General features: G+C 30.3%; 1 protein-coding gene across 2 annotated transcripts in view; it reads left to right on the top strand.

The window, feature by feature from the left end:
• LOC139514408 (kinetochore-associated protein 1-like) overlaps positions 1-13,657 on the top strand; it is a 65,605-nt gene that overhangs the window by 24,707 nt on the left and 27,241 nt on the right. For both annotated transcript variants that reach the window (XM_071303598.1, XM_071303597.1), the window contains exons 26-41: positions 512-615; positions 1,673-1,775; positions 2,343-2,480; positions 3,117-3,236; positions 4,444-4,519; positions 4,778-4,842; positions 6,397-6,507; positions 6,854-6,882; positions 8,416-8,517; positions 8,965-9,149; positions 9,652-9,752; positions 10,152-10,305; positions 10,806-10,984; positions 11,819-11,920; positions 12,359-12,487; positions 13,361-13,477. In XM_071303598.1, the coding sequence (XP_071159699.1) occupies positions 512-615; positions 1,673-1,775; positions 2,343-2,480; positions 3,117-3,236; positions 4,444-4,519; positions 4,778-4,842; positions 6,397-6,507; positions 6,854-6,882; positions 8,416-8,517; positions 8,965-9,149; positions 9,652-9,752; positions 10,152-10,305; positions 10,806-10,984; positions 11,819-11,920; positions 12,359-12,487; positions 13,361-13,477 (1,815 nt within the window). The remainder of the gene's footprint in view (positions 1-511; positions 616-1,672; positions 1,776-2,342; positions 2,481-3,116; positions 3,237-4,443; positions 4,520-4,777; positions 4,843-6,396; positions 6,508-6,853; positions 6,883-8,415; positions 8,518-8,964; positions 9,150-9,651; positions 9,753-10,151; positions 10,306-10,805; positions 10,985-11,818; positions 11,921-12,358; positions 12,488-13,360; positions 13,478-13,657) is intronic.

Below are 13,657 nucleotides of genomic sequence, written 5' to 3'. Positions count from 1 at the left end.
AAATGTGTAACATTTGTTTAGCTGTAACAAATGAAGTGCATTAATAATTATTTCGCTAAAAATATCAAATGTTTTGGTGATGCATAATAATTTACCCTTTAGATGTGTGTATGTTAACCTCTTCAAATTTCCTGTGGTCACAAGCTACAGTTCAAATTATGATCTGATGACATCTCGTCAACTTACAGGTCATCTTAACATCTGTTTTACCTCTATATTCTGTTATTTATTACAGGTTTAAGGCTTGATACTGATGTAACTTTTTTTTTTGCATCTGGAAAACATGCCATGCTGTATTAGTTTTTAAAGTGTAGATATATATAATCATATTGCTTGTTAAAGCTTCCCAGTATGCTTTTATGTTTGATTACTCTGCCTATCATGGTTTTGATTGCTTTTAGAGCTTTTTATAACTTTTCTTGATCAAAGATTTTATAAGATTGTTGCTGAAATTATCTATAGAGCAGATCATTTGGAGATGTACTCCATGATATTATTTTATAATTTTCAGTACAAATGTGATTCAATCCTGGAGGTGATAAAATGTGCTCCTATACCATGGAGTAAAGAAATAAACAGTCTTGTTCAGCAAGCCCTTAAACTTGACCACGATTTGTGAGTTTTTACTACTGTAAATAACTTATTTTCCCAGAACCTTTTTTTTTTTTTTTTTTTTTTTTTTTTTTTTTTTTTTTTTTTTTTTTTTTTTTTAAGGGGGGTCCTTACAGCATTTTTTTTAAGGGACCCATGTCCCACCAACAATTGACTTGAAGCTTCTTAAGTCTGATTCAAATGTTCACTTACTTCCGATATTCCTATAGAATTTCTGTTTGAATTTAGAGTCTTTTTATGCTGATACAGAGAAGATTGATTGATTGATTGTTGGTTGCTTAACGTCCAGTGTACAGAAAAGAAGACAGAGTGGTCATTGTTTAAGTCCATGTACAACAATATATCATGTATATAGAAAAATGGCTATTTTAATACAGTGACAAATATTTGGTTATTTATTATGGGGTTTTAGAAATTTGAGGTTTAAAATATGTTCTGGTATATACCAACCATCAATGCAGACATAAAACCAATACTTGCACCAAATAACCAAGTATACTCAATACTTGTACCAAATATCCAAGTATAAGCAATACTTGTACCAAATATCCAAGTATACATATACACTCTGAATATACACGCCATAAAAGGCTATAATAAAGACCAAAGACTTCGTAAAGTGGATAGTCGCACGACAACGCCGATGCTCTATATTTTTATAAGAAATAAACACAATTCATACATATATATATATCTACACATATAATATATAATTCAAACATCAGTATCAAACAAAAACTCTCCAAATAAAAAGCTTAATAAACTTTAACCAGAATTAAAATTTACCGAGAAAATTCGACTGCTCAGATTGACTATGTGGTGCTGAATGATTACATATATAGGCAATACAATACCGCGGAAATAATTTTGAAGTGGGAAAACATTACGCTCTCTTTGCTACATATGATGAAACACCCAGGAGAAATTAATTTCATTCTAATGCACTGCCCGTTTAAACGAATGAAATTATAATTATCAATATCATTTGATAAACTTTATTATTTCTTTATTAACCTTGTGTTCTTTGAATTCACATATTTCAATGATTTATTTATTACAGAGTAAGGGATATCAAAGAACAAGTCCATTTAATGGAGTTGAAGAAATTGATGCATAAATATAACCTGAAAAAGGAGGATATACCATCAGATAATAACTGGGAGGTATTAAATAGTTTTTAATCATTTTTTTTTTTTTTAATAAACAGAGTTTTTATTATAACAGCTATTCTTAGAATAATAACAGAATGGACCACTTGTATAAATATTCATAAATTTGCATTTGATTTTAGTTGTAACAAATTGAGGAAGCCATTACTTCATGGTTTCATCTTAAGTGTTTATTAACAGCACTATTTATTGAGCCAGAATATCTTTTGAGAATATTAATTGAATATGATAGATGTATAAAGTTTTCTTCTTCTCTTTGTGTCATAGACATTATATACCTTTGCTCACACAGAACAGCAAGCTATAAAGGTCCCCAAAATGACTAGTGTTAAACAATTCAAACAGAAAAAAAAACCAAAAGTCTCATCTATATAAAAATTTACATGTATTGCAGATTTCAGAATCTCCTGATCTTTATACATTATAGATGTTTATGAATTATAATGTAAGTTGCCTTTAAGAATCTCCTGAACTTTATACATGCATGTATTGTAGATGTTTATAAATTATAATTTTTAAGTAACCTTTAAGAATTCCCTAAACTTTGTACATGTATTGCAGATGCTGATGTACTATATTTTGAGTCAGAACACAACAGACAGTATAGAGGATGCCTTTAATGTAATGAGAGGATACAATGTGATACTCACCCAGGATCTTTATGTGTTTAGAATGAGACATTTGATCAAACATGGCATGGTAAAATAAATGAATAATACTCTGTTCATTTCTCTGAAAGAGTTTCCTTGCAAGGGACAGGCACATACATTTGTGGATGTTTTAAACTATTTTTTGAGATCTACACTCATCCTTCTTTTCAGTTTTACCTATACAGCTTTCTATAAAACATACACTTATTTATTATAGTCACATAGTCACAAAATTATAAAATATTTTAGAAACTGTTTGAATTTTGCATATGATTCTAAAATGTTATAAGTTAAATGAAAAATGAACAAATTCCTAAGACCTAATCATAAAATGTCTGAAAGGTTAATAATTCACTGTGAGTTGGACATGATCAGTTATAGAAAATAAAGATACGGGTAGATACATGTAGATACCAACTAAAAATAAAATGATCACAAGATCAAAGAATTGCAAGAGTGATCACTAAATAGTTGTTCCAAGAATTTTCAATGAATTGATGGAAACTTGTAGGGAGCGTTAACTTTGTTTCATAACAACGGTCTTCAAACCAAAAATTAATAGAGTTTGATCGTTAATGTCTGTGTTGTATCCAACAAGTTGGTGCAAACTTGTCTGTCATTTACTGATTGAGAATGTTGTTTGATGTTTTTCCTTTACATATATATATTTTTTTGTGTATTTAAGGTAAATGAATGTATTGACTTACTGAAGTCAATACCTGGGAATGAGAGATTAGAATGTGGACATAGAATTGTGGATTATGTCAAAGTTCTACTTAATGACACTGTAGAACTAGATGTCAAGGTCAGTATATAGACATGATAGACAGGTAAATGAATGTTTATTGGACATAGAATTGTGGATTATGTCAAAGTTCTACTTTAATAACGCTGTAGAACTAGATGTCAAGGCCAGTATATAGACAGGTCACTGTAGAACTAGATGTCAAGGCCAGTATATAGACAGATCACTGTAGAACTAGATGTCAAGGCCAGTATATAAACAGGTCACTGTAGAACTAGATGTCAAGGCCAGTATATAGACAGGTCACTGTAGAACTAGATGTCAAGGTCAGTATATAAACAGGTCACTGTAGAACTAGATGTCAAGGCCAGTATATAGACAGGTCACTGTAGAACTAGATGTCAAGGCCAGTATATAGACAGGTCACTGTAGAACTAGATGTCATGGCCAGTATATAGACAGGTCACTGTAGAACTAGATGCCAAGGCCAGTATATAGACAGGTCACTGTAGAAGTAGATGTCATGGTCAGTATATAGACAGGTCACTGTAGAACTAGATGTCAAGGCCAGTATATAGACAGGTCACTGTAGAACTAGATGTCAAGGTCAGTATATACACAGGTCACTGTAGAACTAGATGTCAAGGCCAGTATATAGACAGGTCACTGTAGAACTAGATGTCAAGGCCAGTATATAGACAGATCACTGTAGAACTAGATGTCAAGGTCAGTATATAGACGGGTCACTGTAGAACTAGATGTCATGGTCAGTATAAAGAAGAGTCAATGTTTTCTTTTATTATAAAAATGAATGAGGTGTTATGTTTCCTTCTGTTACCATCTTAATAAAGCAGGGTTTTATAGTTGTTATCATCAATCTGTATTCCTGTTTAATATTTTTATATGCAACTCTTTTTTAATCTATTTGAAATGAATGAATTATGGGGTTTCTAATATCGTTTTTGATCTAGGAAGCCCTTATTTTATCTGTAACAGATTCAGTTTGTCGCCTGACATTGTCAGGTATGGTGACACATAGGAATCACCTTTATGACTTGCTTCATTATACAAGTTTTTGTCATTTTTATGCATTATATTTTAAAATGATAGATAACAGACTAGCAGTGCTTAATACCCTATACATGCTATACTTACAACCATGACATTAAAAAAATTCTCTTTGTGATAAAAAGGTAAAATTAGATGTCAGATGGGATTTTCTTTACATAAAAAAATCAATATATATTGCCTTGTCCTTTTTTTCTAGGAATTGCACAAAAAGAAAACATTGTTCACCGAAGCAGGAAGTTACATCATTAAACTTATTGTAGATTTTGAGGAAGGTATAAACATATTTAAGGTTGTAGTAAAAAAAGATCAATAAAAAAGCATTTGAAAAGAAAACTTATCTCATATACCCTCATTAATCCTGGTTAATGATACTCTGACAACTTCTTTATGATTTTTTTTTTAAATTGAGAAAAAAAATCTGTTATTTTGTTATTGAACTTAAAATAGATTGCATTACATAAAAGTATCTGATCTGAATAAAGTATCAACCTCCATTGATGGCTAAAATTTGTGTATAAATTATTTTGCAGATTACATGAAGTCTAATGAACTAAGAAATCTTCTGACAGTCCTACAGAGTTTACTGGCTCTTCAGGTAGAAACATAAGTTTATTGTTTTCTTCTTATTAAGGATGTATTCTTCTGACTTTTCAGTCTCGTTCAGTCTCGTTGAAATCTCGTTCTTGAATTATTTCCAAAACATGTGATACAAGTGGAAAATATCAATGAATTTTAAAAATATTATAATCAAACATAACTCTGTCAAAAAATTGTGTATTTACAATGAATGGTTTTTGAGTAATCCAGTTTCCAAATTTTATGACCAATCAAGTCAGTATTTTTAGCCAAAATTTGAGAAAATGGGTTAGGGATACAAAAAATGATTTTATAGAACCATGTACATCCCATATCATTTTGGTCTTTTCAAAATTCTTAGATATGTATTTTGTCTATCATTTATAACAAATAAGTTGAAATAGTATGCATTTTGTTCTTAAAACTGAGAAAAATCACAAAAATACAAAATTGACAGCATAGTAAATTTTACACAAAAAAGCGTCATAATATAAAACTTTCTTATATTAACACCTACCTATAGTTTTTTGTGAGTAAAATTTATTCAGATTGGTCCACTTCATCTTCATAGAAAGTATGAAAAAAAGTTTAATTGTGGAACTGTGATGTTTTTTCACGATAATAGCCCAAAAATAGGTAAAAATCGCTGAAAAACGGGAAAATCTTCAAAATTGTGCATTTTAAAGAGCCGTAGCAAAAAAAAAAAGTGCACCACCATATAATTTTTTCTTCACTTATTATTTTGTTATAGTCTTATAAACCCAAAAATCAGGTTAAGAAAAAAAGTTTAATTCTAGAAATTTTTGGCTCCTCAGAGGTGAACATCCTTAAAGGATACAAAAGGGGAGGTTACCATGCATATACTTGTATTTGCCTAAAGTCTATCTCACAAGTGATAAATGTCGTTGTTTGTTGCACCATATGTATCATTTTCATGGCAGCATTATCCCTAGATGTTCAGATATATGGTATTTATATTTTACAGTTGATACAATAGATTGCTCTTATTATGCCAATTTCAAGCACCAAGGTTAAACTTCGAACTTAAAAAAAAACACACTTTTGATAGCATGGTTTTGAAGGAGAGTGACTAAAAATTCACTTCACATATTTTGTTGTAGCATTCAAACTTGTAGATATTTAATGATAATGTATTTCTGTCATAGTTCCCATAACAAAGCTATTTACTCATAATAAAAGCAAAATACAAAAATGAACATTATAGCTCTTGTGTGAATGAGATAATCAAAAGTTTTCAAATCATATTTTAAGTTTATGTGGATGATGATCATAGCTACGTGTATGTATTTCTTAGATGATTGATTTCAACATTTTAGGAAAAATGCAACACAGACATGGTTGCTTTAAAGATTAAAAAAAAAAAACATACACATATGGTGATTTTAAACTGCGGTAAATACACAAAAATACAACATTATGAACATTAAAGAAAAAATCAAAATTTGCATTTAAATATTTTTGATCAATTTTCTACAACATTAAATGAATGAATTAATCCTGCTTGTTTTATTTTTTTTGTTTTTATAAATGTGATTTTGTTTTAATTGTTTAGAAAGAATATGACCAGTATATAACCATAGATCAGTACTGTGATGTTAATATCAGGACCAAATTACTAGTTACCTATGCCAAACAATTCTTTATTAAAAGAGAATCTAAGAAGGTAAGTAATTTTTAACCAGGTATTCAGAAGGCAAAAATCCAATCATTAGAAATGTGAAGTAAGATAGGCCGTCATCTACTAACAGTTTCCATGAATAACTTATGATTTTCAAAATTGAGTTCAAGTTTAATATTGAAGATCACTTTTAGGTCCTTCAAGTATTGGAAAATGATGTTTTATGTTGTTGATGTGTATTGTCTAAGGAACTTTAATTTTACTGAGAAAGTTTAAAGAAAAATAAAAAAAACACAAGTTTGAAAAATCAGGTAATAGTTGTTTATTTTGAGTTAATGATAGAATTCAAGTGTACATCTCAATTATTTGTGGATTTTTATTTGTATTTCAGGAAGAAGCAAGCAAAACAAAAGTTTTCAGGTAAATTTTTGAGGAAATTCAAAATTAAAATGATGTTGAGGTTTACATTACTTAATCAGATTTTATTGATTATATGAGATATTAAAGAAGAAAACAACAGAAACCCTGAAATGGAATTCATTCTAATCAAAACAGCTGAAGACTAAACCCTGAGATAAAACATATGAATAGTGGTTAACCTGTAACCACTAACTGGTATAACACAAATAAACATGAATCCACAGTAACTGTATACTAGAAATGCTTCATCACAAGTTATATCTAAGAACAAAACATGTTGCTTCTACCAAGCAAGCTTAGCTGTCATCACTGTAAATAAAAAAAGGGATAATTCAAGACTAAAATGAATCTTTTTACTGGAGTTATGCAAGATAATACCATTAAATGTGAGTGAATTCATCCTTTAATGTTTTCCTCTCAGAGTTTTTAAGATGACACCATCCAACCTATAATGACACCATTTCTATGAATACAAATTTATCTGAATTTATACATTATTATGCATTGGAGCTGTAAGATCCATGCCAACTCATTTTGATTTAAAACAACATAAAAATGAGAAAGGAAATGGGGAATGTGTCAAAGCAACAACAACCCGACCATAGAGCAGACAACAGCCGAAGTCCACCAATGGGTCTTCAATGTAGCGAGAAACTCCCATACCTGTAGTGTTCTTCAGCTGGCCCCTTAAAAAATATGTATACTAGTACAGTGATAATGGACGTCATACTAAACTCCGAATTATACACAAGAAACTAAAATTAAAAATCATATAAGACTAACAAAGGCCAGAGGCTCCTGACTTGGGACAGGCGCAAAATTGCGGCAGGGTTAAACATGTTTATGAGATCTCAACCCTCCCCCTATACCTCTAGCCAATGTAGAAAAGTTAACGAAAAACAATACACACATTAAAATTCAGTTGAAGAGAAGTCCCAGTCCGATGTCAGAAGATGAAACAAAAGAAAATAAATAAAATGACAATAATACATAAATAACAACAGACTACTAGCAGTTAACTGACATACCAGCTCAAACCCTCAATTAAACTGACTGAAAGATTATGTCTTCATCATATGAATATCAGGCACAATCCCGCCCGTAAGGGGTTTAGTATCATACTATCATAAAATATATGAGAAGAACATAACCCGTGTCATGTTAACAACTGTTTTTTAAATAAATGTGTTTAGTTCCGATGCAAAGACCTCATAAGTGAATCAATATTAAAGCCAAAATATGCAATCTTTAATGACCTGACAACAGTATCGTAACTATATCCCTTCTTAATAAGTCTGTTTAAAGGTTTTGTTAGCTTTTGAGGTGAATACTGACATTTTTTAGCTTTGTAAAGAATATTACCATAAAAGATTGGACGTGAAATACCTGAACTTATAAGATGTCTGCATGTTGAGTTATATTTACGAATTATTTCCGTATACCGATTATAAAATCTAGTAAATGTTTTGACTAGTTTGTGATATCGAAAACCCTGGTGTAATGATTTTTCAATAATGTTTATATATTTCACAGATTAGCAGATATTTTACAAATTTCCCATGTAAAGATTCAAGGACAACTTGCCATAGAAGCTGCAAAGACGGGTGGAATTCAGACCGCATTGAAATACTGCAAGTAAGGATGATAAAGATTGTACTATGGAGAACACAATAAAATTGTACCATAGTGTCTTAAAGGAATAAAACAGATATTGTTATACATGTATGAATTTCCTATATATAAGATACCGGTACTGTAAATTCAGAAATTGTTGCAATGTTTTATTTCTGCAAAAAAATGTTACATGGTTATAATCTCAATAATTAAAACTCGCATTTTGAATTTTTTTATATGAATTAAACAGGAATTTTCTCAATATTGCAAAAATGAAAATCACATTTAGTCTAGAATGACAAAACAGCATTAATAAATGAAAGCAACATCTTCTGATTTACAGTAATGACTTAATCAGAAAATGCTTTTCATATGCTAACACTGTGCTAAAGATAATGTATTGGACATTGTTCATTCACATACAGATTCTGTAAGACTATCGCAACTATTATATTACTATACTTTCAGTATGTTACTTGAGTCTGACCGTACAGAGGAGACTGCTGAAACGCTATACAGTGTAGCTCTGTCATTCCTAAAGTTGCAAGCTGACTCTGAGAACTGTGACCTGACAGCTGGTCAACTTAGAAGTTTACCTGAAGTTACATACATGTTGACATCAGAAGCATTAGTTGTATGTAGTGGTCATTCAGGTATGAAAGAATGATGTTGTGAATTAATGTTGTCATGTAAATAGAGTTCTAAAACCAATACAAATTCAAGGATGCTATATAAGTGGCTCTCCAGCACAATAATGAATAACACAGATACCATCTTCTAAAGGATTTGTTATGTTTTCAGGAAGTCTAGCTTCAAAGTTTGGTTTGCATACACACTAGTGTGGTAATTGTTATTTTAAACAGAAGATATGGTCTTTAACTTCAAAATTTTATATATGTTTTACACAAGTCAAATGGACTATGTATTTGCAGCTTGTTCTATGATGACCCCTTTCAAAATCGGACATGGGGGTCCAGCCAACAAAGATATTTACTGGCCAATCAACATGACAGGCACTACTGAAAAGTAAAACTAGGATGTATGTATTGAAGATTCTTTTGTTATAATATCCTTGATGGTTTTTATAATGTCAAGAAAGAAATACATTAAAATGAATGGCTCATTTACAAAAAGTAACTTTATGAATGTTTTCAGATTTGTTTATGAAGTGTTTAGATTTAAACAAAGCAGCATCATTAGCATTATCTGTAAGTCAGCAGTGTGAAGCAGGAGACTATAGTATATGTGAAGAACAGGTATAAACTATACATATAATGTCATTTTCTTGTATGGATGATCATTCTTTTAAAGAGTTGTACCTGATTATTTTTCAAAATAATTTTTCATTTTTTGAATTGCATGCCAGATTATTGTAATTTTAGAAGAAGACAAAAATTTGAGATGAATATTAAATAGTGATTCAACAATGTTTGAAATTGATGATAGCAACGGGAAATGTTTTATTTTTTTTATCTTGTTAGAAGTACAGTCATACTATAAAGCACTTCTGATAGAACAGTCATAAGTCCCATTTTAAGTTTTCTTCTTCTCTAAACAAGTTTTTTTTTAAATGTAACTTAATACAGATTTTATTGTATATTACAATTATTATTATTATAAAATTGAATGTCTGAATTAAATCTAATTATTTATAGGAGGAGGAAATGAACCAAGAGAAGGTAACTCCATCTGTAGAAATGGTTTCTGATTGGATGTCAGACAGCATGTTTAAAGAAGATGCTCTTGTGATGAATTCCACTGTCATTCTACCATTCATCTCACAATATTGTGTGTGTCATCCAACTATTGGTATGTTTATGTGGAAACCTTATATGGTATACATTAATTGTCAATGTTTTTAGGAGATCAACTTTATTTGATATTAGTCCATCTAACAGGGTTGAATTGATCATTTCCAGGATTCAATGTTTAACTTAGAAGTTTTTCATGATTTAGACAGTTTTTCGGATAATTTAAGAAATAAATCAACTGCATGTGGTATTGAATGGTTGTTATTTGTATATGACAATCTTACAGGGCTAATCTGACTTTGAACTCGTTTCATGGTTCATTGATTAACATTTAGTTTTCACAGTTATATCAGTAAGATTATACCATAAGTAATATGTCAGTATATTTTGTTTATAAAATGCTTTTAACGTACACATATTTGTCTGACATAAATCATTTGACTATGACCTCATTTATTTTGTCCAGTGGCAAACCTCTCATGATAACTTAGGGAAAATTAATCATCTTTTCATTATAAATTTCAATAAAATATGTCTTTAATTTTTTTTATGTTTAAGATCGGACTACAGAGGATGCAGAATGCATTGAAAAATTGACAACTTCTGTCAAACCAGTATTGAGCTACCTAAAGGACAATAGCCACATACAGTTAGCTTACCAAACTCTACTTCATATGTTATATACTGTCCATCAGATATCATTAGTAAATCAGATGGGAATTCAGCTTATTAATGAGGTACTATATTTTAGATAATGTGGGTCATATAGGTATAAAGATAAAAAAAACTAAGCAGGTTACTGTAGTTGAGAATATAGTGCAAATATTTTATGTTATGTTTCCCGTATTTACGTGTTATGTTAATGAAGTTACTTTGTATGGTATATACCTTAGATATAGATTCTGAATATAATTGTAACACAAAACCAAGTATAGAGATATTCATTTATTCAATACATTTTGGTGCCGTGACCAGGAGTATAGTTCACTGTTGACATGATATTTTTATTGAGTCAGTTGTTAATAATAACGTGTTAACCTGAAAGGTATAATACAAAAACCACTTGTTCATAAAAGAGACATTAAAAACTCATAAGATGAAGAAGAAGAAGAAGAAGAAAAAACACAATGCCATGGCACAAAATAAAAAATGGGGAAAAATAAACAAGTTCACAGACACTAACCCCACAATAAAACTGGGTGTGAACTTAGGTATATATTAATGTAGACCTGATAGCTTCTGAACAACAGACCGGAATATGTCTCAGTAATGTCCTTGTTGAAGTGTCAGCTTCCTTTTGAAGATAGTAACACATCGATTAAGTATTACTGATGCTGGTATATTCATTTAGCCTATAGATGATAACCTTCAAAAATGCAATTTCTGACTAAATAATGTTAAAAAGTCTAATCTGGTATTTGAAAATTTCAAATTCAATGTGACTGGTGTTTGGAATTTTATTGCCAATCATTTGTACCTTGTTTCAATCATGACTTTCAAATATAACTGTCTCTATACCATTTCTTTGATATTTGTATGTTTCAAATTAAGTTTTTCTCATTTCAATACAGACAATAAGTGAAATTATGACCGAGAAGAAAAATGATTTGGACGGAATAGTTAAAACAACTACACCTCTGATAAAAGAGTTTACTACTGGTGTATTGATGAAGGTAATCCACTTAATTTCATCTCTGTGATACAATAATAGACTGTTACCATGATGTCACAAAATGCCATGTGTACAGAAAACAAAGATATCAAGTTCTATGATAAATGAAATATTTTTTCAAACTTTTTTTTACAAATTAGAAAACAATCCTTTGAATTATTGTTGAATTTAATGTTTGTTATTTTTTACTGATATTTGTTTTGTTTAATTGCTATGCTTGGTACTCTTATGGCATTTTTTGTTGTTACTATGCATGATACTCTAATGGCATTTTTTGCTTTTGCTATGCTTGATACTCTAATGGCCTACCTATTGTAAAATCTCCACCAAACCTTATGTTGAGTTAGTATTTATTCATATGTGTGGACTTTTTTGTGTTTGGAAATATCACAGAAATAGGTCAAATCTAACTGATACAGCTGTCATTTTATATTTTAAGATATTTAGCAACAACTTTAAAGACCACCACCTAGCCCTAGCCTATGTATTAAGTGGTACAAAGAGAGATGGACAGGAAGCTGTGATGAGGATTATCAAAACATCTGGACATAACTATAGAAGACTAAGGGTAATCTATATGTATGGGAAAAGAGAATTTCTTTATCTTTGATAAACTAGTGTGTTTCTGCATTTAGCTGCAAGTTTTGCTAAACAAATTATTAATTCCTATTGTCTTGCCTAATAAAGACATCTTTTTCTTAAAGAATGGAAATACACAATATCTACCACATTTTTGACAATCTAGTAGTCTTATTTACATCATTGAAATGAAAGCTTATAGAATTATATGATGAAAGAATATTTGATACTTATTGACTGGGTATGAGTGGAATAGTAAGTTTTTTGTCCCAGAGGTGCAACTATTGTCCTGAGATGTACAATAAACTTACTATTCCACGAATATCCAGTCAGTAAGTGTTTTATTATATCAAAAAAGACAACAGACAATAAATGGTGGTGATAAATCAACTATCGTAACATATACAGCAGAAACCCAACCATAGCGTTTGCTTCATAAATATTCTGAAACTGAAATGCTAAGGTTACGTCCTGCACTGACTTCAACCCTAGAAACAATAGGGTAAAAAGCGACGTTGTTAATCCAGCGGAATTTTCAAAATCCTCTAATCCCGTAGCCATATTTGAAATTCTGCGAAATATGATGACGCTTGCGGTCAAATAGTTTCATCGAGGTCCAATAGTTGGAAACTATTGACCAGTCCAATAGTTCAACGTTTGCAATTTGAAAAAAATAGTAATAATATTGTGTATTTATTTTATATAGAAATTGATAACTGAGGTATAATAAATTATTTTGTTGTTGTTTACTAAAAATATTTGATGTTTTCAGCATTAAAAGTTTAGATTTTTATCTTTGCATTATTTCCTTCTTAATGCATTATTGTTTTCAACTGTAAATTTATAAAGATTTATTTTGTAGGCTATTTCATATGTTGGTATTGGTGCTGGGGAAATTTACAAGGACCCTAATATCATTAATATGTGTCAAAGGTTAGAAGTCAATGCCAAATGGGGAAACAGACTGGCGAAAATAAAGGTAATTATATAATTGAGTTGTTTTCTAATACTTAGCTTATGGCACTTCAGTTTTTAATATGACTTTTCATCTATTGTCCAGAAGAATATAAACCAGTTGATGACTCATTTTATGCGAGACATCTGTTTTCAAAAAAAAAAAAAATATAAATCAGTCAACTAAGCACTTACACATTCGACC

The sequence above is a fragment of the Mytilus edulis genome, chromosome 3 (genome assembly GCF_963676685.1).
Source record: "Mytilus edulis chromosome 3, xbMytEdul2.2, whole genome shotgun sequence".
NCBI lineage: Eukaryota > Metazoa > Mollusca > Bivalvia > Mytilida > Mytilidae > Mytilus > Mytilus edulis.
This window is presented reverse-complemented; position numbering and strand designations above follow the sequence as displayed.